Below are 26,967 nucleotides of genomic sequence, written 5' to 3' on the forward strand. Positions count from 1 at the left end.
GTATCGCGTTGCTGCGGTTTAAAGATCACTTCAGAAGGATATGTCGTGACATTGGCTAAAAATAACCATCACGTCCTCGTACTCAACACACTCTACATTCAGTGATTGACCGCCGGGGCTAGAATATTGAAACCGAATCGCTAAGCACTGAGGTAAAGTAAGAGGTAAGTGCTGTTGCATCCCAATTGCGATTCGATTTTTCTCGTGCGAGAATAACAAAACAGGATAATCGACCCAGATACATCGTGAGTACTATACAACCCTTCACAACCAACCATTGATAATGGTGTGTAGGGATAATTCATTATAAGAAAAAATTACAAAGAAGATAAGCTTTCCTACTCAACCTACATAACTCAGAGTTATGATCGTGAATTGTTCGTACGCTTTACATTATTTTTAAACTACAAGTCATTTCGGGCACATTACATCATCGGAAACCAAATGCCACCTACATCTCGGTTTAAGAAGTAAGCAATCCACAAGCCACAGGCGTTCGTGGTTTTTAAAAAATTTAAACTAAGCTTAGCTACCCGCGCTAGTGTGAGTGTGAAATCACCTAACCACATACAAAATATCTTTTAAGAGAAAACACAGAAAGAGCAAAAACGAAGGATATTATGTTGTTTTACCAATATTATTTTAATTTTCCTTTTATTCATGATATTTACTATTTTATTATTAATATTTACTATTTTAATCCATATTTATTATCGAAAACTGAAAAAATGAATGATCTCCAATTTTTTATTTTACATCTGCGAGATATATTTTACTATACGTGTGCACACACATTACCTAATGAAAAAAAAAAACAAACAGAAAACTAACTGCGTCACTAGTTTACTAGTACGGTGCAAATAAAAGCCAGGGAGAATAAGTTGTGTACGTGTGTTCAGTGAGAAAGCAGACAGTAGACGGTTTAGATAAGATTTGAAACGACGAGATAGTGCTGACGAGGAGAAAAAATCAAATAAAACGAGTGAGTAGATAACTATTGTTCTCACTCGAATATTCAACCTATGAAAGAGTATTGGTGTTTGGTAGATAAAATTTCCTCTGTCATTTGTTAGTTTCGTACATCCAAGATTTTATCTAAGCAAAACGACATATTTTTAAGAAATTATGTACACACCTCATTGACAAATGCCAATCATCAACAAACTATCATTGTCGTTTGCAAAAATGATTTTTTTAGAGAAGAAAATCACCGTAGTCTGTCTTCTGCTACAGTTTTCGATTCGAACTTAAGGTCAAACAGGCAGATATAACTCGTGTTTTCCATATTTTGCCTAAGCTAGGCCGCAACTTAGTGTTTAGGCACACATTATAATTAGGTTTTTGTAGGAAGAACTGAAACTGTTTTTAATCTGTTGATGTTAAATTGTTACTTTTGTTTTAATTTTAATTAAAGAAAAAAAACCACACTGTCCAGTTTGTTCCGCCTTACTAGTTTGATCCAGTATTGTATTGTTTGCCTCGGCTCCTTTAAAATGAATACCCGTATAGTGAGAAACCGTTTTTACAATATAAGAGGTTTTAATTTCCGTATGTCAGCGCTTCCACTAACATTTTTTTTACTTTTATACGCGTAGTTCTTTCATCGTGTCATTTCGTAAGAATATTGGAACAATCAAATTGAATAATACAAATAGCTTTTTTTCAATAGTATGTTTTGTTAAATCTTCAGTTCCTTCTGATTTTCTGAGTGAATGTAATTTCATAAAAAAATCCATGATTAATTCTAAAAAATAACAGCTACCTACATATTTGTTTATTCGCGTTAGTTGCATTTCAGTTATAAACGAAAAATAACAGAACTTATTTAAACTACGCGAGAAAGTCTGGCACTAATGAATCTCCAACTAGATCAGTTTTGAGTTCAACCATCCATTAATGATCATTATCGAATGTCAAGGGACGTTTCGAAACAGCAATAAAAGGATGCCATATTTATATTACTTATGCTTTTTTAAACAACATAAATTGAAAACACCTTGTCATCAACAGTCTTCGGTTTGATTATAAAAGAACTTCATTCTTCCTTATTAGACATAGAATTGGCCATGTTTATATATATTTTTTTTAGTTTTAAATCTGGTAGGTTTATATCATCATCATTTTTTATGATGACGTTCACAGAACAAGCTCAATTTTTTATTTAAATATAGTCACTTTTATTTTGTTCTAGGTTTAAATAAATCGTAATTAAACCCTAAATAAATATAGATCAAACAAAATCCCTCGAAAGGAAAAAAAAAATTTAGTTGCACGCTTATAAATCATCAAATGCATTTAGAACCATCTATTATTAATCGTATTATAATTTCAATTGCTATCAGTGCAAAACAAAACACAACATCCGCAACTGAAAAGACAAAATGAATACACGCGCATTGAACTGTGTATCTCTGTATCTTTGTGTGTGTGAGAATAACGTAAAACATACAAAGCTTATAATCAAGATTGCATAGTTGAAAATGACCCAAAGTTAATATTGCGTATTTAAAATGATATTTTTGCCTTATATTTTACATTTTTATATTATTAGTAGGAAAACCTTATATATTGTAAATAATGAAGCAAATACAAACGAAAAAAAAACAAGAACGAATGGTAGACTTTTTTAGATACCTTCTTTTTAACTATATCAGAACAATTCAACCGAATACAAACATAACTATTGTTGGTCGAGCGAATTTACCAAAAAGTACGATAAAATATTTTTGTACAACAAAAATATATATATATACATATTATGCTTATACATTTTGCGTCACACTGAACAACAAAAAAGAGAAAAGATAATGGCAAAAAAAGATCAATAATCCCGACTGTATCTCGTGATTTGCAATTTTTACAACAGCCAAGATCGAAAACGGCAAACTGAGAATAAAGTATAATATACCTAAAATGAAAACCAGATTTCACGCAGTTCGAAGAAGTTTTTAGAAGTTAAAAGAAGAATATTTTTTTAGTTTATTTCGTCGTAATCAGCTAAAAGTTCCTTGTTATTTCCATCCCTTATGAAAAGGTAAACGGTTTAAGTATAGTTTTTTTTTCACAATACAAACTTTTTATGGCTTGGCCCAAATCACTAATTGGAGCCATGATCCTGAAATTACCTTTTAGAATTTGGGCCCAAAAGTTGGGTCCAGAGGCTGTAAGTCATTTTTGATTAGATACATATCTACAAAAAAATCTCTAGTATGTCAATTGTATCAGTACTGTCAGGCCGTGAAAAGATAGAAAAACTAAATCACACTTGTTTCGGTTCAGTTTTTCTCAGCACATAATTACGTTAATTAATGCAATATGACCCGTATACATCCCCAACACATTCACATATATACATACACAATCACTAAATAGTAGACTTACAGAATCAACTTTCTAACTGAAAACAAACCAACTGTCTAGCAAATACGCAGTGAACGAAATAAAAAAAACGGAAGGCAATTTCTGGAGTCAAAATATATATTTTTTTAATAACAGGTATTTAATACTTTGAACTAGTTGTGTGCATACAGTCACACTCCATCACGAGGGTTTTCAAAGTTATACAAAACAAAAACAATACCTTTCCTGATAAATCAATACATAATAACAGTGCCATGTTTTAAACATCCATATTGTAATATCATATAATTATTTTTTTAGTTCTAGGTAATATATTTTTAATTTAAACACTTTAAGCAAAAAGAAGAAGCAAGTGGGGGGAGAATCACCTTTATTGATTTAACAAGGTGTATAAAGAGTTCTTAATGTTGTTCAACATTTGCGAAAGTTTACAAGCGAAAAAGGATCCCTCCTGTTGAAGACAGTTAACAGGAATGCTGGGATAAATGGATCCGAAACATGAAAAACAGGCGATTCGCAATAGTATTGTCGTTACTTTTTATATTGAGTTGAAGTTTTTTTTATATACACACAAACGCTACATGTATATTGAAAAAATACAACTTTTTTTTCAACATCTCTTGATAAGCAATCATGTTTGGCTGTAGTGTTCCTTAAATGATATAGTCTCATTATTTACGAGTTTTTCGAAGAAAGCTAGGAATAAGTTCCGAACAATTAAAAATATAAACTAGTATTTACATTTAGAACTTGTGCGTGACTGTGTATAGTGTAAAACGATGGAGTGTGTGTAGTTTATGTAGCAGGATTTTTAAGAAAAAAAGTTTTACAAAAGTAGGTTTCACAGTTCAATTCTTTGTTTACAAAGCTCTGGGTAGCGTTTTAATTATTCACATTGATTGAAAAAAGAAGTGATTAAGCAAAAATGTTGAAATGTCAAAAAACTCCCTACAATGTCGGACGTTTTCGAGAGTGTCGTGTCGGAATGTTTAAAAAATGTTTTAGTAAACTATTACCAAAAATTCAGCAGTTTTTCATAAATAATAGAAAGGATACTGTGTACTATGAACTATAAAATGATAAGCTGAACAAAGCGTTAAATGAAAAACATTAAACATGCTTTAGCGGGTAGTAAACTATCTTCTCGTTTGTTTCTTTGGATTATTCTCTAAGCAAACACTGTGCTTACGGATAATGTGTAAGCCATTATACAGATGTCCGGAATTTTCACCGTATTTTTACTATATGGTACCTGTTTATTTTTCCCAAAGTTGTATTTCAGCAAATACGTTCAAATTTTCCTATGGCAAAGTAACGAAAATCGAATTCAATCAAAACTAGCTCGCTCACCTTTACACAGAAACTTAACGTTGATAAGATATTCTACACCAAATATCCTATATTTAATAAAAATTCAGTATAATTCTTTATTTTTAAAGGATCCACTATAACAATGAAAAAGCACACAACATTATTCCGAATTTTCGCTATCACAACCATAAAAAATCATGCCTTGAATATAAAGTCAATATTTCGGAGCATCACTTTAGTTTTATATCCTTCTTCTTGATCCATTTAGCACTTTTGGTTAAAGGATCATGTTTTTAAAACTTCGCAATTCATTTGAATTTGTTGGAAAACATTCGACTATTCCGTATATCTACATATTCTCTGCAGATCCTCGTTGGCAGGAATGGCTTATTTTTTTATCTTCAAACTTGATCGGTTCCTGTCTTGAGAGGATATTTTTTAATTCCTGAAGAAATTGTTGGCATTTACTTACTGATAAAGTTCCAAATGCATGGGAGAGTACTATAATTCAGATGACAGTATCCAAAAGATGTTTCAAAAAGTGTCATCCAGTAAAAATCCTCATGTCTCTGGAAATCCAAAACTTCAACGCGGAGATTTGATTAAAAATTAGCTCGGGTTCTTACGAGATTCTTATCTAGGCAGCATTTGAAGCCGAAACGATGTCTCCCAGCTGATGTTTAGGATTTTCAAAGTCCTACAGATTGTTGCACTTCAGCAGTTTAGTTAGTCGCAATGAATTTACCTAATTTGTATGCCATCTTAAAATTTGAACAAAAAATGTATTTTGTCATCCTTGTCAACAATTTCTTCAAAATTGAAAGCATTGAAATTATCGTTTTTTAAGTGAGAAAACTTTAAAGCGATAATACGAAAACAGAATATATTCTGTTCTACTCTCAAATTGCAGCTCATGATTTTTAACGCTCATAACCTCCAAACTAAAATAAAACTTAGCACCAAAAGGTAATCCACGTTAAATGTTTCGATTACAGTATCTACCGAAAAGTCAGATTCTTATGTTATCATCAAAATCATCAATGTAGAACAGACATGTACAAACTAATATTTATATGGATATAAAATAAAAACCTAGACAAAATATTTAGAATACCGACTCACGACCGTCGAACCATTCGTCACAGCTGAATAAGAATAAATAAACAGAATTTTCATGGACAAAACAAAGCAGGATGAACAATTAATAGAAGAAACGTAATTACAAACTACAATAAAATACCTTTTTCTCATACGACGAATTAATTACAACTATTCAACAAGACGACTATTTACATATAATTAATTGCTCTTATAAAACTAATGAAGATCATTTTGCAGAATATATAGTATGTAGAAAGCGCGAGTGGTATTTTTTCGCGGCTCCCAGAATAGTAAGAATGAAAAACGGTCATTTACACTTGTACACACTGCGCATATAAAAAAAAGTAAATATATTTACACCACGACATACGGCAGAAATAAAAAATTCAATAAAAACAGAATCATCGGTTTAGTAACATCTCAAGTCTGGATACTCAAGACTCACAAAAATTACTTTCGTTACGTTGTTGTTATTTATTTTAGAGCCCTCCAATGGCCAGTAAGAACGAAAGTTGCAATTTACTTTTACTGAGTTTCGTATTATAAAGTTTTAAACAATTTCGATTACAAATTCCCAATAAACCATTACTACCAACAGATGTCTCCAAAATATGAATACGAAAAAAATACAATCCTTTTGAAAAACACACAATGAAATCGGCAGATAAAGGGGTGATAAATATTTCGATTATATTGAATGAAATTCACAAGTTCCAATAAACGAAAATAAAACTCAAACAGGTTCTGTCTATTGATAGCGTTATTGATATTTCTACCAGTTTATTTGTCCATTTAGATGAGGAAATTAATCACTATATATTCTATCAAGAATCAAACCCGTTCGGACAGGCAACCGATGATGATTACTATTTTAAAATAGACGAAAGACCGAAAACTTACCTTAAGAAGCAAGAAAAAAACCAGCCAACCAATATAACTATATATTTTAGCTTGACCATATAAGAAAAAAAATCTGTATGAAAAGAAAAACAAAACAAAAAACACTGTTCCCGCCTTATTTTTTGTATGAATAACACAAGTGATGATATATTTACTACTTTTACAACTTTTGTCAACGAGTAACATTTTACAGTGTTTTAAATGCGTTTTATTAGAGGTTTAACTTTTTTGTCGTAGTACTGGAGTGCCTATTGCACAATAATTAGGAATTGTTTTTTTTTTTTTGCTTTTTACTTTTTAAATTATACACTTATTACTGATAGTGAACGTGAATAGGATTTACATTAACTGCGAGCGAATAAAGTTTACAATTTATTTACTTTTACTTTGGTTTTCTTTGTTTTATTTATCTTCCTAAGCCAATTACCCTTTTCGATTTTATGTTTTACCTAATAATAGTTAAGAATTTTTATTTCTCTGTTTCAATGAATTATGTATTACTTATGACTTTCATCTGTAAGCAACAAAAAAATCAATAAATAGAACAATTTGCACCGGAGGTAGCTTGCAGTCGATCAGACGACAATTTATAGCCAAATGAAGACAAGCACACATGAATGAAGGAAAAACAAAATATTAAACTAAAAAAAAAAAAATAAACACACACACATACTGTATGTCTTCCCAATCCCCTTGATTAGAGTGTAGAATAGGAAGCAGCGGCACTGTAGCTACAAACGCAATGCGATAGCTTCTGTCCAATCATCATCCACGGTAGTAGCGTAACAAGCTCGGAACACCTAAAACGTGGCCTCAGTATAGCATTTGTGTTCTCTTATTCTTTGGGATATTGATCAACATGTACACGATGTTCCGGAATTTATGAATTTTTGGGCAAAACTGTTCACTTGTTTGCTATACTTCGACATCCACACTGAGTCATAAATAGTTACCAAATGAAATTTACAATTGGAATATCAGAAAATAGATCATTCTTTTTTATAAGAACGACTTTTTCGTTTGATGGTTAGGAATAGAATAACAAAATTTATCCTCAACAAATATGTCATCGGTTATCACCGCTTACTACAACACACCTCCTTAAGCGATGGCACCTATAAAAGCTTTTCGGCTCTTCTCTTGCTCGATTCGAGGTACCTAACTGCTTCGTAAGACCATCTGCCACTTGATCGTCGCATGCCACATGTTCGATCTGCACAACTCGCCTATCCAGAAGATCTTGGATAAAGTGGTGACGCAAATCGATGTGCTTGGTACGGGAGCACCATTCCGAGCAAAGGCAATCATGCTCTGATTGTCACATCGAATAACCAGGGGACCACTTTCTTCGAATTGACCAGTAAGACCTTTCCACCAGGTTGCTTCCTGTACCGCTCCAGATAACGCCATGTACTCAGCTTCAAGTGCTACCGTCGTTTGGCGTTTACAGCTCCATGATATAGGCCCACCTTGCATAGTGAATATATATATCCACTCGTCGATTTCCTGTCCTCTTCTTGATCAGACAATCTGCATCGCTCTAACCAGTAACCTCGGTAACGTCATTTTTGATGTTCCTCGATTATAACGGAAAAGATGCTTGACTGCGTCCCAGTGTTGAATTTCAGGTTTGGAATTTAATCTGCTCAGTTGATTGACCGCGAATAAGATATCCGGTCGTGTACATTGGGCCAAGTACATTAAACTACCTACAGAATCCTGATACGGTGTTTCGATCATCTTCTATGAATCATCGTCGGTCTTAGGTGCCATCGTTTTGGTCAGTCTTTCTCGAATGGGAACCTTCACCGTATTGCAACTCGCCATATTGTATCGTTTCAGCATCGCTTCTACGTAGCTTTCTTGGTCCAACGTTATCGTAACTGTGATATACTGGATCCGGATTCTAAGACAGTAATTGGCTGCACCCAACTCTTTTATGTGGTAGTTATCGTTCAGGAAATACTTAATCTTGTTCAACCACTCAACATCATTCGAGGACAGCATCACGTCTTCTACATGGACCGCCCCAAACAAAATGTTTCCATCTTGAATTCGGTAGTAAACACAGGAATCCAATTTGGCTTGGAACATTCCGAACTTCTTGAGCATCATGTCCAATTCGCGGTTCCAGACCCGACTTTACTGCTTCAGCCCGTACAGTCTGGTTCACGAAGAGAGGCGGTTACTGCATATAAATTTCTTCATCGAGCTCTTCTAGCAAAAATGATGTTTGCTGAATCTGTAATCCGTGGCTGACCGCCATCGCAAGCAGATATCGCAGCGAACTGTGACGAACCACGGGTGAATACGTTTCGTTGTAGTCCACCTCCTTTCGCTGCGAACAACTCTTGATCACCAGTCTAGCTTTGTACCGGTCCACATTGCCATCGGGGTCCAGCTTCTTTTTGAATACTTATTTACATGGAATTGCCTTTCGATTCTTCGGAAGTTCCTCCATGGTTCAAATTCCGTTGCTAACTAGAGCACCGTACTCCTCCTGCATAACTGTTTCCCAAAGATCGGCATCGTCACGAGCTAGAGCCTCTTGGTGAGTAAAAGGGTAATCGAAAACGGTAACAGTTGAATCGCCACGCTCGCTTAATATCTCGCTAACGTGGAGTGAGTTGAGTGGTACCTCTTGTATTTCCGCCCTTTCCGATGGATCGGGTTGTGTTCGCAAGTTTTGTAGGGTAGGAGAACACGTCAAGCCTTTGCAAGGTACTAAAAATCGTTATACTTGCCTGGAATTCTGTGCTCCCGACCACTGCGCTGTCTGTGACCTAGACGGATATGAAACTTGTCGCGGTGGAAGCACGGTCACTTCGGTTACGGTATCAGTGGATGAAGTACTAACATCACTCATCGCAGAATAAAAATTTTCGACTTCGCTCTCGGAATGAACCACATTAGGTGCCGAAGGATCTTCCAAAGAAGATACAGATGGCTCAGGTGGCGGTTCTTGAGTTCCCGACAAAACACTTTTCTTCTAGCTCCAGGCGAATTATCGTGCGTCCTGTGTACTTCACCTTCGGGTTCGTGCTACCTTCATCCAGGAAAATCACATCTGGGCTGCAAAAAAACTTTCTGCTCTTTGGATCGTACAGACGGTACCCTTTGGTTTCTTGATCAAAACCAATGAGAATGGATTTTCGAGACTTGGGATCCTACTTCTGCCTTTTGGGTTTCGGAATCTGCGCCATCTCCTGGGTACTAAAAATTCGAACATGAGATAGATTCGGCTTTCGACCAGACCAGCATTCCTCCGAAGTTAGTTTCTGAGTGGTTCATGAGGTAAACCGCTATCGACACTGCCTCGGCCAAGAATGGCTTATTCCTTCAAACAACAAACACGTGATGCGTTCAACGATGGTTCCGTTGTTTCTTTCGGCCAATCCAATTTGTTGCAGCGTGTATTCGTTGGTAGTTTGATGTGAATGTCGATAATACGGTGCAGAACGCTTTAGCCTTCTTGTGGCTTCTGCCGATAGAGCCATATTGGCCACATTTTCTGCATTTTGGTCTTCTTGATGATGAATTTGTCAACTTCTGTTGCCTGCCGTGGTGTCCTTTTTTGCCTTTTGCCAGTAACGCTTCATTCGCTGTTGATACTTGGATTTCCTGCAACAGTTTCGTTTTGATGGCGTTTCCTGTGGTTGCAACGACGGAATTCTCCATTCGGTTGCTGTATAAAACTCTTGTCCCGGAAGCAGTCTGAAGTCTGCCTTGGCGTAGGTTTAGTCGTCCATTACCACACAATCAAACTTTGTCAACAATGTCGTATTCAGCTTCCGAAATCTTGCTTTTGTCGTAAGGTTTTCCTTATCGTTTCGATTTGGAGTCACTGCCTTCTTATAAGTCCGGATCGTCTTTTAGCTTCATGCTTCATATTCCGAACTTATTTGCGACATCTCGAACGGAGAGGTTGGGGTTGCGCTTGAAAGCGCTAGCCACTCTTCTGTTCGTCACTGCGGCTTCCGGCTGGTGGATTTGGCCACATTCAACGATTTAGTTATTTCTGCGTGAGTGTAGTTTAGATTTCCTCGACGCATATACAAAAATTGGATTAGTAGCTCCTCTTGTTTGGACGTCATTTTGATAACCAAAGATCTATCTAATGTCAAAATCCAAATAGAAGCATCATTCTACACACACACACACACACGCACCTAAAAAATGAGGGGTATTTTTATATGAATGATTAGAAATTACGGCGAATTTAAGCGAACCACTTTCTGATCCAAACACCCTTTAGTTACAGCTGAAAGTTTGTTTCATGCCTTTCCGAATGAATATTAGCAGTTCATCTTGATGTTTTAATCTTAATTGGTGTTGTTGGTGCTTAGTTTAGTCTGGTTGAACCCCGCTTAAATGGTTAGATTGTTCCGATGTCGGGGGATTGAGATCAAGAGAGAAGATCGCCAAAGATCAGGCAAGTTGTGCAGCCAATGATTTAAATTGTGTCCAATTGGGCTTGTGCTCTTACACAGATTTCCATAAGAATGACAGCTAAACGGAGTGAAATTGGAGTGAAGGCTATTACTTTCTCTGTTTAACACATGAGAAATCGTATACCGGAATTGCGAGCGCGCCTATCGCCAATTGTGCAGGGAAATTAGTAAATTTGAGTCGAAAAGAGAAAAACCAGTGCTCAGAGAGAGAGAGAGAGAGAGAGAGAGAGAGAGAGAGAGAGAGAGAGAGAGAGAGAGAGAAATGGTGCGCATTGTTGCAAATTGTGCAGTAATTGTGGAATTTTGATCATTACCATTTCAAATACAAAGAATTCTCTCTCTATTGCTAACCCCCGTCCGATATGCGGAAGCGAATTCATTATTGTATACGTCTACATGCAACTGATAGTAAATACCAGATACTATTTTTAACACAGCAATTTTGACTGTCTTACTGAAATTATCACTAATGCATTACTTTTTATTACTTAAAGTTATATGGTTCTTCCAACTGAAAAGTTCATTGGGGCAGGGCAGTGTGAAAGTGTAGCATTCGAATAAATAGCCGGAACATCGGTACCCGGACGATCGTCCCAATTTCTGACACTCGATTTAAGCTTTGAAAGAACTGATTTTTCAAAAAACCAAAAACAACACAACACAAATCCTTTTGAAAACATGATATAAAACTTTAGATAAGACAATATTACTATGATAAACCCAAAAAGAAGGAAGGAGAAATAAAATCAAGTAAATATACATCTTAACACGTTTCGCTGCATTATACAACATGAAGAAACATCAAACGAATATTTATATGGTAATTAAATATAAGTACGAAAACCAAATGTTCGCCTAGTTCCCGCATGTTGCAAATCAGTGGATTACGAGGAGAAATATAAAAACCCCTAGAAGGTGGTACCATTGAAATTTACTCAGTCACTATTGTAAATCATACAATTCATAGTAGTTGGGTGCCGCTATTGAAGTTTTTTTTTTCTTTTGAACAAGTATATAAAGCATACCTTTTTTTAATTAGAGAGACATTGTCAAGGGAGAAAACTCAGAAAGAAAACCTTAATAAATATCCAGTATTGCAGCACAGAAATTCGACTAAATATTAACAACCAAATGACATTGTTCTTCTTGTTACTATTGACAATGGAGCACATTTAAGGAAAGAGTTCGAGGAAAAACGATCAACAGAGCGCGAGGGAAGAGTCAATCGGAAACAATAGTTATTTTAGACAAATAGAAGCGCTTCTTCTTTCCTTCAATAAAAAAAACATGTTAAGAAACATTATTCGAAAATTGATTAGATCTTTCCCATTAATGCAAAGATACAGCAACAAAAATAATAATTAGAGCTAGAAACAAGCTCGGATAAAACACTGCAGCCACCATCGTTGAAAACGATCTCAACTCTCGAGATGCTGTAAATCTGTAGCTGAGCTGGATTCGATTTCAATAAAATAAAATTCAACTACAAACGTTAATCGAAAAATGCAATCTTCCTGTTTCTTAAAACAAGTGGGGTTGTACGAAAATCGGCATGTAGAGGTAACTTTTATAGACGGCACTTTATATACATTATAGACGTATACACACCAAGGATATGTACATTTTACAATTAACGATTGAAGTGACACGTATGACCCGCTTTACAACGTAATTGTATCTTGTTTTATTACTCCATTTTATAGAACAATCTTTCAATTATGTTTCAGATATTATTATGCCTTGTCTTTTATATACACATATTTATTATACACAGAAAAAGAACAAAAAAAAAAGAAAAAAAAGTATTTTGATGAAAAAATAATACAAAAAAAATAATTTTGTAGCATGTTTTTAGGGCGATAGATTTTTCAAATAATAAATATCAATTATTAAAAAAACCAAAACAAACCAAGAAATGGCAGTGTACAACAGATCAGGTCTCCAGGAGTGGCGATCGAAGTTGCTCTATCGGTGTATAATTTGAAGAATTGTCATGGTGTAACAGAAATTGAACAATGAAATGAATTATCACAATTTTCGCACTAGATGGCAAATATGGATCATCATATTTTAACGGAACTTAGCAAGGCAAATGTACAACAATTATTACACGGATGGAGGGGTTTTGGATCCGTTCATACCATGAGAACGTGTGTATGCTGTGTACAAGAACAGTTTGAATTAAAGCTTTCGGAGCGTCTAGCTTCCCTAGCGGGCATCATTTTGTAGCTTAACATTTTGGCTGAAATTGTAAAAATATTCAAGTTTGTATAGCAATACAGGGTGACAATACAGTTTCCGTAGTTTTTAAAAATGCTTCAAAATCGTAAACCTGCTTCATAATTTATCAAATCGAAAAACCTGAATCTTGGCAACAACATAAAATGAAAAAAAAAGGATTAGATCTAAAATCCCACGACGTCAGTTAGTTGCAAATGCACAGGTTTAGATCTTTTTAATGGAAAAAACGAAATTTTTTTTGAGAATTTGTTTTCGCTGTTAAATGCTTCTGCTGACCCTTCTTGAGTAACACACACTGCAAATTTTTGCCTCGATTTCCAGCAAAAAAAATTGCTGGAAACGTTCAGCAATCCAAATTTTTGCTGGAAACCAGCAATCGGTTTTCTAATTGCTGGATTTTTCAGCAATCGGTTGTGTTCTTGTCATTTTTGCTGAAAAATCAGTAATCGGTTTTCAAATTGCTGGACTTTCCAGCAATTGATCTAGTTTGCTGGAAAATCAGCAATCGAGTTGTCACATTATGGAGTCTGTTTGTTTTTGTACGCTGAAGCAAGGTGAGACTTTATTTTACGAATTTTGGTTGGATTAATATAATTATTTTCATTTTCCTCTATATTCTAGCAACCAGACACAAGTCAAGGGTGAGTTTTTATTGGACAGATTTCATAAAAGATACTAATCAGAACTCTTTTCTCAGGTAGCGAATGATCAACACTCTGGCACAAAGCTGCCACCCCAGAGCCGGTGTTGGAAAATTTAAAAAAAAAAGTTCTTGAAAATAAACAAAACATAATTTAAAAATAGAATAAACCAATTCTTTTTCATTGCTCTTATATGCACAGCCAGTATTCAATATTTAATTTAGAATTGAAATATAAATTTGGTACTAAATACAGCCGGTTGTTTTGAAAGAAATAGCTGGTTTCCAGCAATCTGGATTGCTGATTTTCCAGCAATTTGAATTGCTGGAAACCAGCATTAACGTTTGCTGTTTTTTCCAGCAATTTAAATTGCTGGAAATTTTGCTGGAAAGTCAGCGGGACAAAAAACAGCAAAATTTTGCTGGTTTCCAGCAAAAAAAAATTTTCTGTGCAGAATTTAGAAATATTCACAGATCTCACAGAATTTTAAATTTCCAAGAGTAGACAATCGAATTCGAAATTCGATCAAAGCTGGAACTACCAAGAGTATGGCTATACCAATCTTCAGTAACTTCATCGAACAACATTATGCAGCACACGAACAGATTTATACAGATGGATCCAAATTAGGAAATCAGACTGGAGCTGGAATTGAGATAAAACGTAATAAGTTCAGTGATGCTCTTCCTGGATGTTGCAGTGTGTTCTCTGCTGAGGCTTTTGCCTTGAAAATGGCCATCAACAAATGCGACAATGATGCAACGGTTATATTCACCGACTCTGCCAGCTGTTTGGATGCGTTATATATTGGAAAATCTTAACACTCATGGATTCAGAATATTGAGACAGTCCTTACTGAACGAAGCCTTACATTTGCATGGATACCAGGACATGCCGGCATAGAAGGAAATGAAGAGGCCGACCGACAAGCGAATATCGGACGAATGGATCCTCCGAGTAATATTGAAATCCCATCTCAAGATGCTATCAGTATCATTGTAACCACAATTTGGAATGTTTTGTACAATAAATGGTCTACCAACAGATCGTTTTTGAGGCAAATTAAGAACTTCCCATCCAAATCTGGAAGAAATGTCAAAAGTCTGGAAGTCTGGAAACCTTAAAAAAAGTCTGACGAAAGTCCAAAAAATCTGGAAGGTCGACTTCCCTGCTCGTGATGATTGTCAGTGAAACAGAGAATTACATAACGGCTTAATGTTTATGTATAGGATGAAAAATGGAATGTTACCATATTATTCAACGGACGTCCTGCACATATACAACACTAAAAGAGCCCAAGATATTAGACTGGCGAATTAAAAAAAAACAAGATGAGGAAACGCTCTCTTTTCTACAACGGATTTAAAAACATTCAATAACCTACCGACGAGCATAAAAGAAAGTGTGAATAAAACACTTTGGAAAAAATGGCAATACACTACATAAAACAGAAATATGACCAATCCTGACAAGGACCATACGATGAAAGTGATGGAATCTGACGAAAAAATCGGATCCCGACCCATCAGAATTCCCTCAAAAATGGTTCATAGAAGCTTAATCAGCTTTCGTTACTGTCTGAGGAGAATGCTAATCAGCACCAAGTACAAGTTCTTAAACGAACTTGAAAGTTCATTTCAGTGGCTGAAGAGAATGCTATTCAGCCCCTAGGGGAACATCTGAAACCTTCTATGCGCTGAAAAAAAAAATCCGGTTGACAGATTGCTCTGACAACCTGATGACAGATTTCTAGGTTGTCGGTCTATTTAGGTTTAGTCCATTGATTTTTATACTGATTTAAAAACAAAGCTACTTTGGAAATTGAACCACTCTCCAGGTCGCAATAAAATTAATCAGCCTCTCGACCAAACCAGCAACAATTTTTGAAATTTTTTACCAGGAATTTGGCATCAGTTTTTAGAGCAGTAATTAGAAGTATTCAAACTTCACTGTGCAATGTTTAAAGTCATGAGTGAGCGTATTTATTGAAAAATGAGAGTCTATGGCATTTTATTTGTTTTTAAAGGTTCTAAATGTATAATGACAAAATGAAATTTTATAGAAAAAGCATAGAAGTTTCTCAACATTTATACAAAAAGGAACACCCAGCACACTCGACTGGGCGCAAGCAAGGTTGCCGAAATCACAGAAAAATCTGTATTATCACAGAATTTTTCAAATTTTCACAGAATTCACAGATTTTCTAAATTTTGTACAGATTTCCAAAGTTATAATTTTTTATGTCACTTTCGACTTTTTATTGATGGCTCTAATTCATGAAAAAATTAATTAAAGTTATTGAAAATTGATTTTTTTATTAAATAACAGCCCGTTCGATTTTGGCAACATCCGGGCAAAAACCGTTCGATTTTAGCAACATCCAAAAAAGATGGTTTTTTTGTCACTTTTTTATCGATTATTTTCATTTCAAATTAATCAAAATTAATGTAAAACGTAAAATGAGCATGAAATTTTTCAATTCGGCTTAATTATAATAGTTTTAAACAGTAAAAACATGAATTTTTCCATGTTTTACTGCTTAAAACTAATATAATTGAGCCAAATTGAAAAATTTAATGCTAATATAAGGTTTTACACCAATTTTAACTAATTTGAAATGAATTTAAAAATAAAAGTGACAAAAAAAACCGTTCGATCTTGGCAACATAAAATTTACAAGCGTGTTGCCAAAAACGAACAGCGTCTGTATATAAATTTTCCAATTTGTTGATGTTTTACTCGAATGAACTTCATAAAAATAGTGTCACAGAAAACCGTCAAAGAATTTTAGGGTCAAATCACAGAATTCGAGAATTTTTCTAGACAAAAACACAGAATTTTTTTTCGGCAACCTTGGGTGCAAGTGATATCCAAATAACTAGCCGAGATCTGTATTCACGGCGCGCTTCCTGAAATATTTACCGCAGTGGGTCAGGGCCTGTGGATTGCTGAGGGCTCCAAAGTAATTTTTTGTCCTCCTGGTGCTGAAAATTTTGAAAGCACCACTTATCTGCTATGGCTAGCAAAAACTCCTAATTTTAGGATTGAATTGAATATTCTATCGATGTAAATAATCCGAAATTTTTTTCACAGCACTTGAAATTCTCCTAAAAGTTCTATATGAAAAAGCTTAGCAGATACATTGCCTTTATAAAAATTTCGCATAGAAGGTGCACTGAAGTTCCGTTTTTAATGTTTAGCTCTTCAGAAGGCGATGGCAGTTTCTGAGTAACTGTTACGTAACATGGGTACCTGGAAATCCCGTAAAACCTATTTGCAGCCAAATGTGACCTTCGGAATCCCGCGTTTATGTTAGTATGCGACATTTGGGATGTTAAATTATACGATGATGGACATACGCGGGAGTAGGATGGAGTAAGTGGTACGGAAAAAGAAAATTCAAAGTAAAATAAAAATGTCCCTCTCACTTCTAAAGAAGCGTATGGAGTGCAGGAAGGACCCAAACGGGCCTAAGAAACCATCACAAAAAAGATGAGTTGTAGTTCTGAGCAGCGTCGAAGGCATGTTCTACATACTGAAAAACGTATGGAAGTCTACAGAAGGTAGTCCAAGATTCCAAAAAATGTTACTATTGTTTGGTTGATTCGATTTGATTGTATATAAAAAACAAAGTTCTAGGTCGTTGAAGTAATTATAAAAAAAGTACGACAGCTTATTGTCGCCCTGTATACACGAAGAGTGAAATTTTGCTAGGTAGAGAACGATAGTGACTTTTGAAATACGAGAAAGACTTTGCGGGCAACTGTAGGGAATGTAGAAAAACAAATCGCGTATTTCATACAAACTTGAATATTCCTGGTCGAATTCTTATGAGTCGTCATTGGTTCAGCAGTAATTTACCAGATAACTTGCACAAAACCGTTGGATGCTTCGAAAGTTCCGATTCGAGCGGGTCTACAGTTGTATATCTCAACTAAAGCGGGCAACTTAAATCTAGCGATGTCACGAAACTTGAGAGCCAAATAGACATACTTTTAGTCGTGTTACAATAACAAACTAATTAAAAAAAAAACAATTCAATATTGACCATACTGGAATGTTTTCGATGCTTTCTCTCTATTTCTTACACGGAGTTGCATAGTAGCATTATAGTGAAACTAAGTGCGTGCACCATCACTACAGTTTGGTTTGGGGAAAACCTCGGAGCCAGTTGGAAACTATTTTGATGGATTGGAATGGCTTGGGATTTGCTTCTAAAAAAAACTCTAGTGCACGGAAGATTTGTTCAAGAAATTTCTCAATCGGTGCGGGTTGAGTAGCGCCTTTCCACACTCAACAGTGTGGAAAAAGCAACCTGTACTAGTAAGGATGAATCATCCCAGATGGTGAAAATCCCGTACAAAAGAGAAAAAACCTGTACTAGATCTGGCATTAGTATAAAATCAAACTTCTGACGCTGTATTTGAATTTTTACTCAGCGTCATTGTATGAGTTCATCGAGTAAGCCTGAAACGGAACAGGAAACCGTGTTCAATCCATCAGGTTTCAATAAGACCGGGCATCTCCAAACCAATCAAGCAGTACGCGTATTTTAAAGATAAACAATTGTAATCAAAGTTTTACAAAGTATATATCGTTAAGTAGAAATTTTATATGGCAGCAAACAAAAACATGAACAGCGTAAGTTGGCTGAACTGAACTTAATCTTAACTCCAAAAACAGAAATTAAAACATTGAACTTCTGGTCGATAGACCAGGCATCGTGACCAAGTATTGAACAAAAATAAAGCGTTTCGATTGTGGAATGAAATTTTAAAACCTTATACATATATACCTATTAGGATGCAACCCAGAAAAACTTAATCAAAGATGTTTAAACATGTTGATGTAGAATAAAGTAAAACAAGGTCGTATATTCGTAGATCACTTTCTATTATAGATTAAAAAAAAAGAAAACCAATAAATGAGAAAAAAAAAATGCAAAATCCAATCTTGCAAATCAATACGATCAGACTACCTAAATTGGAATATAATACCAGGAAAGCAATATTTTATTGATAAACAATACTATTCATTATTTTTCGAAGCGGATAAAAGTTCATCAAATGTTTACTAATCAACGATTAACTAACCAAATAGAACTAGTGTTGCTTTGAACCCGCCATGGAAGAAAGTCAAAAATACTCAACAAATCGCATTATGAAATGTTGGCTCGATAAAAAAAATCCACGTAAACCTTTATAACATATTTTTCCACGTGCAATGCTATCTCCATTTCCAACGAAGTGTCCTGTCTCAAAGGACATATAAAAACCTTTTGAAGGTTGAATCTCAATATCACACACTAAACTTAAATCACTTCTTCTGGATGTTTACCACTTGCAAATTTATTCAATATTAAAAAAAATGACTTAATGGTTCTCGTTGGATAGTAGGTATCTGAAGGAAAAAAAGGATGTTCTTAACACTTATAAAATAGGACACTGATCACTATCTCCATCGAATTGTGCTCGAGCTCTCTTGAAATGAACAACATTAGTAACGGTCGAGCGGTTGGCAACATAAAAGAAAACCTCGATATCCGGTAGCCAACATTTCCTAATTACATATGCCAGTTTCCAGAAACAAAAACACAACAAATAAACGAACGAATATTGAATAAACCACAAAATCAACACTTTTAGACCATATACGGTTGTGAAATATTTTATAAAATCAGTTTTATGTATTACTTTCGATTTGGAGGGAAAACAAACTCAACAAAAAAAACGAGTAAATGACAGTGTGACAGAACGTTGTCCCACGAGCGGTTCGGTGAGCGCCAATTGTAACGCAGAAGCTATTATAGACGGGCATGCGTTTATGTGTACGACTTTGGCACCAGATCGGAATCGATAACGGGAAAGTAACCGGAAGGAAAATTTTAATGAGCTTACCGACGAAACATAAACACTCTACATTTTAGGCAGGTTAGATTTTAAGTTAAAATGCTTTGAACGTCCAGCATCCAAAAGATTTCGGTGCGTTCTCGACCAAGTCAAAGCTATGCATTCAGCAACCTCGGAACACAGCAAATTAGGTAACGCTAAATATAAATTTGTTGGCCTGGAAAGTTTGGGTCTAGAAGTTTTTCTTGTGAGGTTTTTTTTTTAAATTCCGTGCATCAGCTCAGTGGATTGGCAACCGAGGTGCGATCGTTTTGTTCGATTTGACTTAGGAAACGCCATAGCATATCGACATCTCTTAACAATTTACAACGACGATGCCTTAGGACTTTTGCTACAAATAGTGTATCAGTATAGAAGTTTTTAAGTTTGAATTTCCCGAAATTGAAAAGTGCTAATGAAAAATTATGCCAGCAAACCACTAGTTGCTTATAGGACTATGTAACTCACAGCTTTTCTCCGCTTCCGGTGCGGGGTCGATGCACAACGTTCGCGGCGCTTTTTTACCGTCAACGACTTAAGAGTGCCACTCCCCTTTTGAGGAGCCGGTGCTTGATGCTCTCAACTAGCTAGTCCTCAGACACGAATAAAGGGCGAACTCCCCTGAAGCTGGAATGGCACTGATGGAAGGATACCGATCCCCAAAGAACACCCTCGATCTCTCAGTCAAAGTGACTCAGATAAACCGAAATTACTTTGGAATAATTTAGGTTCGTTTCAAACAAATAGAATTGTCGCTGAACCCTGAAACCGGAGTATTCGTCAACATCAGAGACGCTGACATCATTGACGACATTTCATGTTGACCAGACATCTACCAAGTGTCGGAACCAAACAAAAGAAATGGTTGCCGATTGCCGAAGTGTTTGATGAATCTTTCATCGTCGCTAGTTGGCAAGGTTGCCAACCATCAGCGCGAAAACTTCGGATTTCAACTGCATTGACGAGATATTCTTATACCGCACCAAACTATTAGCACAGACAAACAGACAGGACACTCTAAGGAAAATCCGATCATTTTTTCGCAAAGCGATTAGACTGCCATCTGGTGCCGACATTGCCTACCAACATCGCGATTGTAAAATAAACCATAGTAGGATGCCATGATATCTTGGCATTTCTAGCTCAAACGTAAACAAGTAATCGTTAGTTTATGTTGCCGTAACAATATGGTTGGAAAATTTTGGCTTTTAGTTATTCTTGATTGTTATCGAAGCCGTAATAAAAGTAGCTTAACTGTCCCGGAGAACACAGGTAACGGACTCACAGCAGTACTACAACTACTAATCGATTTTTCTTTAGCGTCAGAAAATAATGTGTGGAACAATATGCATACCTACATATATCAAATTGATTCGAACAGAGGGAAAGATGTCTAATCAGAGACAGCTGTAACAAACCAAAGGACAATCGAAGAATCTCCCAGCCTCCAGTAAAGGAAGACAATGTTTGGTATCGAAGAGAACTTCTTGCATGGATCTGTTGTGAATTTTTTTGTGCATGAATGTTGTGTTGAAAATACAAAATGGTTTTTTTGATTTCTGTAAATGCCCTTATTTGGTTTAAAATGCCGGTTAAAAATTGCCGTCAGGATCTGTGTTTCCATTTCAACAACAAGGCGTTTTGAATGGAGACATTGTCTTGGAAGTAATTATGCAGGCCAGAAAATTGGTCTAAAGAGTTTTAGATTTAATGGTAAAAACTGACAAAATAAGCTGAGACTAAGGTTTGCGTCAAAGATTTTATAAGCTTAATACTACAATGCTTGATAAGTTTTTTTTTCAAATTTGGGGAAAAATTTCATTTTAAAGATCTTTATAACCGCTCTTCTCAAGAGTCAGCATATTTCTTCTGGTAATTATTCCAGAACTGTGAACACATCATCGACATTTACGCTCGCTTTTCTCGATTTTGCTTCAGAATGATTCCCGTAATTCGCATGCTTGCAGCGAGAGCGGCTATAAAATAAACTTTCTTGACGGTCCTTCTCAAATCCTATCTCCTAAAATAAAAATTTTAAGATTGTAAGATTTTTGGTTTTTCACGACTTTTGGGAAATTATGGAGATTGCAGACATAGCTAAACTAATTGCATGAAGTTATGCACTGGATCGGCTTTTATTTGCACGGTTCGGATCATTTTTTAATCGTCGAATCTTGTGGTATTTGGCCTCAGTCAACACAATACGTGGTGTGACTTTCCGAGATCGCGGTCTAGAATACACTACAGAGATTTGATTAGATACGCCGTGAACTTGCCCAGTACCACATGTGTAGTGGTGTACTGGTGTATCCAGAGGAATCAGTAAGTTGGAGCAAGGAGTTATCACAAATCTAAAAGCTAGATTCTTCAGGCTTAAATTATTACCAAATCAACTGCAACCAAACTTTGTCGGAAAACAACAAACGAAACTCAACAACAAACATGCACCATGGAGATGAACATAATTGCACTGCTAACATGATTAAAAGATCATATTTTCGTTTTAGTGATTCCAGTGCACTCTAGTACCGACATTGCCTAGCTTCGACAGACTTTGCGAAAATCTAAAAGCGAGTGTCCTATCTGTTTGTCTGTGCTATTAGCTTAAAACCCGCCAACAAAAAAGTATTGCGATATTACATCATTACCTGCACTTTACTGGACGGATTTGGAAGTGCTTGGCACTCACGTGCCGGGAATTTTGTCAGCTTTACGTGTGTATTTTTGACGCAAATCGACTGTAATTCGTAAACAATCAAAGTGGAAACCAAAAGAAGGGGAAAATTGTGCACGCAGTTATTTGGAAAATCCATTATGGTCTGCTTCTAGGCTTGCTAAACAGCTGAAATTGCCCAGAAATATCGTATGGCGCGTTATCAAACGTTATAAGAAAACATTGACGACAATTCGGAAGCCTCAAGCCAATCGTCGGAGTGGAATTGTCGACCGGAAACTGCGTGGTAAGATGTTGAAGACGATTGAAAGGAATTACAATCTGTCGGACCGTGCTTTGACCAGAAAATTCAGTGCTACCCATAGTATCGTAAGCAGCATTCGACTCCGGGAACGAATCAAGTCGTAAATTAAACTTTTCAATAAAGCTAAAGCTGACACAAACTGGGATGACCCTGAGTGCAATAAAAACCAGCTAAGAGGAGTACTCACTAGTGTGAATCCGATAAATCTACGCCAGAAGCTTCTAGGCTCCAAAATGTGTTATCCAAAGAACACTCAAATGGACTGGGTCGATTGAAGAAAAACAATGGGGAGTTCACTACAGACCCAGAAGAAACGCTTCAATTACTACTAAGTACGCATTTCCAAGTGTCCAGGGATAGAGAATATGGACACTACAACTGGAAGACCCAGTCAGATTGTCAGACGTGAGGAGGGGAAGCTCTCCGCCAATCGTGCACAATACATCGTCAACGGTTAACTGGGCAATCAGTACATTCGCAGTACATACAAGCGAAACAAATGGTAACATCTGCCTTGGTGGAGATGTTCGTCGCCAGTATGACCTTCTGTCATATTCCCACTCACCCGAAAAAGAAACTGCAGAACATCTTCTATGCAACTGCTGCGCCCTTCTTAGTAGAAGAGAGCGTGTTAATAAGCGCAAAAGACATATGGTTGCATGTCAGCCCTAAGAAGGTTGTATCACACATTTTCAATATAATACCCGATTAAGATAAAATGCTTAATCAGCAATCAACTGTCGTTTCAACCCATAGTGCAGGTGAGCCTGATAGCATATAGTTAACACGGGGTAATTACCACAGTACATCAACTACTGGTCGCAGTAGGCTCTCCCCTACAAGGAAAAAAAAGATGTCATATGTCCTCCAACAGCAAACTTGATGTGCGGTACAACACTTTAGTTGGTCACCAGTACTGTATGACCCATAAAAAATGCGAATATTTTACCAGTCAGTTTTGAGTGGTTTTTGGAGATTTTGTTTGTGTGTTTTTGGGATTTTGTGTGTGTCTCCCCAGAACTCTTCTGGGTCCATGGGACCAAAGGGTCGACTCGTTATATACTCATCCGTATTTATACATATACGCCCTAAACTCCACCTGGGGCCACAGACCTAAGGCAATACTTTGGAAGGGAATACTAATTCACGTATATGCGCTACACATGCAACCCTCGCTTAGAAGTTCGTAAATTAAATACCATCCTGACCGCCTGAGGTCATCTTCACGGTCTTCTTGGTCCGATACTTACTTACTTACTTAATGATCCCGCGCCGATCCTCCGGTGCTTAGGGCCGTGGTAAAAGACTTCCACTGTTGACGATCCGGAGCCAGCGTCTTCACCTGGTCTCAGTCAAGCTTCTCGTCGACAGTTCGGATTTCAGCGGCTAGGCTTCGCCGCCACGAGTTTCTGGGTCTGCCTCTTCTTCGATGACCTTCTGGATTCCAATCTAGCGCCTCTCTGCAAATCTCGTTTTCATCTTTTCGCAACGTGTGCCCAATCCATCTCCACTTAGTCGTGGTCCGATCGTCTACGCTTATTGTTTAGCGTAGTTTATTTGATAGCTTCGAACTCATTAAGCTTAGTAAAGTTAAGTTACGTTATCCTATGTCGATCGCAATTTGCGTCAGTCTTCAACTCCTTGGCAGAACAGTCTTTATCCGTGGGTGCCCATCGCTGACAGCGTGCCATGTGTTGATGTCATCACACATCTTTTGCAATATGTTTTCCGCTGTCGTGTCTGGTCCGCAGGCGGCGAATATGTTGGCACGTTCCTCTTAAAATCTTGGACAATAGAATACCACGTGTTCGGGTGTCTCGGCCACATGTCCGAACCTGTGGTGATACTTCATGAAGCATCCATGACCAGTCAGGAATTGCGTCATGTAGAAATCCACTTCGCCATGCTTTCTCTCCATCCTTTCTTTGATATTTGGCGATGGATCCACCTTTTTCTGAGCTGTCCCACAGCTGCTGCCAGTTGGCCATGGAGCTATCTCTGGCTCGTGTTCTCACGTTTTGCGTGCCTCGATTTTTTGTGGCAATAGGAGTCCTCCACCAACAAAACCGAGATAAACAGAACTTCCGCTACAACGCATACAGCCCCTGACGAAACGGTGCGATATGTACTGATGACCCGCAAATTCATTCGCCTTTGTACACTGTTCAGCTTCTGCTGGTTACACTGGATGTTAAGACTAGGTTTCCAGGCCGCCCCTCCATACCGAAGGATTGACGAAACCACAATCGAAATTATCCTCCGCGGACTACGTCGGATTCCCGAGTGTTTCGCCATTACCCTCGTGAGTGTGGCTGTTGCTGTTGCCGCCTTCTTGCACACATACTCAACGTGGTTTTTAAAGCTGAGCCGGTCGTCAATCATCACACCCAAATATTTAAGCTCGCGCTTTGATTCGATAGTGTATGATCCAACTGTAATCCTACCTGTTTGCGATGAAATCAGGTTTTATATCAGGACCATCTTGGTTTTATGGTGAGCCAACTGCAAACTGTTGGAGTGCATCCAGCTTTCTACCGCTTCTACAGCCTGTGAAGCTTTTAGCTGGACGATTTCTGTTGAGTAACCCTAGTAGCACGTACGTCGTCCGCGTAACCAACCAACTTTACTCCCTTTGGCAGGCTCAATGTCAGCACCTCATCGTACGTAATATTCCACAGGACCGGGCCCAGTATCGACTCTTGCGGCACTCCAGCTGTAACATCCATTCCCTGAAATTCTTCACTCGTCATGTATTGTGGCTGCTTTCCACTAATTTGCAGAGATATTTCGGTATCCTCATTTTTATAAGCGAAGATGCAACACTATTGAAGGCGTTGCGCACGTCCAATGTTACTACCGCACAAAAACGATCCTCCTTCTAAAGATGGACGCAAAAGAGATAGTGGACATTTCGCTTCTCGTCCAAAACTCTTCCAAGAAAATTGCGGCGGCTGAAGTATGCCATCTAGCGACTGTGAAACGTTCTCTCCTTGAAATTGATGGACCATGTCCACTGTGGCCGGGTAGTGGAAAGCCACTGTCTGCACGCACGGTAAAATCGGTCACGACCAAAGTGAAGCGGAATCGGGTCCGGAATTGAAATAAACATATAAATTGATCAAAAACAACAACTTTTTATTTCAAATCCATTCAATTTCTCTTGAAAACCAATTACTTTTTCAAAATTCACTGGTAAAGTTCGACTTGTTCGCCCTTGAGTTAAACTCGTCGCAGACGGTCGAGGAACGCATCGTATGAGACCCGCAGGTGTTCTTGTGGTATTTTATCCCAGGCTGCCACGAGATGTCGCTTCAGGATCTCTACACCTTCATGTTTCTTAGAGCAGACTTCGGCCTCCAACATACTTCAAACAGCGAAGTCCATAGGGTTCAGGTCTGGCGAACTCGTAGGCCACTCGGAGCTCGAAATGAAACCTGGAAAATGTTGCGCAGTCCAAAGTTGGGTTTTCTTCGCTTTGTGAGCTGGCGCCGAGTCCTGTTGGAAAACACAATCCCTTGAACCAAAATGTCGACGTACCCACGGTTCGACGACATTCTGTAGAACTAGTTCCCGATATGTATTTTGGTTGATCTTCACTTCTTCAGGGACAAAAACCAGCTGAGTCCGGCCATCACGGGTGATTCCGGCCCAAACCATCACCGATGCTGGTTTCTGTCACCGAGTGGCCTTCAGCAAGTCGGCATGGCTTCGTGATCTGTCTGGCAATCAAACTCTGTCGTTCTGCTTATTCACGAACTGCTGTACGGTGAGAAGTTTCTCGTCGGTAAACACGATATTCTTTAACCTTCCTTCCGTGGTCCTCTTCAGCAGCGCCTTCTTTCTTTTTACCCGTTCTTGTTTCTGCTTCACCGTAAGGTCTTGAACCTTTTGGATCTTGTAGGGCTTGGTCTAAAGTTTATCTTTCAGGATCCGACGGAGACTTCGATCCGATATGTTGAGATCCTCTGCCAATTTAGTGGCACTACGACGAGGATTTCTCTTCAGGCGCTTCTTAACGATCTTCGCCATAACAGTTGTCACCACAGTAGGTCGGCGTCCCCCACCATACCGTTTTTTGGCACTTCCGGTCTCCGGG

At 37.3% G+C, this 26,967-nt stretch overlaps 1 protein-coding gene across 1 annotated transcript in view; it reads left to right on the plus strand.

Annotated features, from left to right (window-relative positions):
* The window catches only part of LOC129759706 (B-box type zinc finger protein ncl-1), a 42,598-nt gene that overhangs the window by 11,786 nt on the left and 3,845 nt on the right, over window positions 1–26,967 (plus strand). Inside the window, exon 6 of the mRNA XM_055757217.1 lies at window positions 1–26,967. This exon is cut by the window's right edge and continues 3,845 nt beyond it. Coding sequence (XP_055613192.1) covers window positions 1–105 — 105 coding nt within the window. The 3' untranslated portion in view covers window positions 106–26,967.

This window comes from Uranotaenia lowii, unplaced genomic scaffold, assembly GCF_029784155.1.
Source record: "Uranotaenia lowii strain MFRU-FL unplaced genomic scaffold, ASM2978415v1 HiC_scaffold_250, whole genome shotgun sequence".
Taxonomy (NCBI): Eukaryota; Metazoa; Arthropoda; class Insecta; order Diptera; family Culicidae; genus Uranotaenia; species Uranotaenia lowii.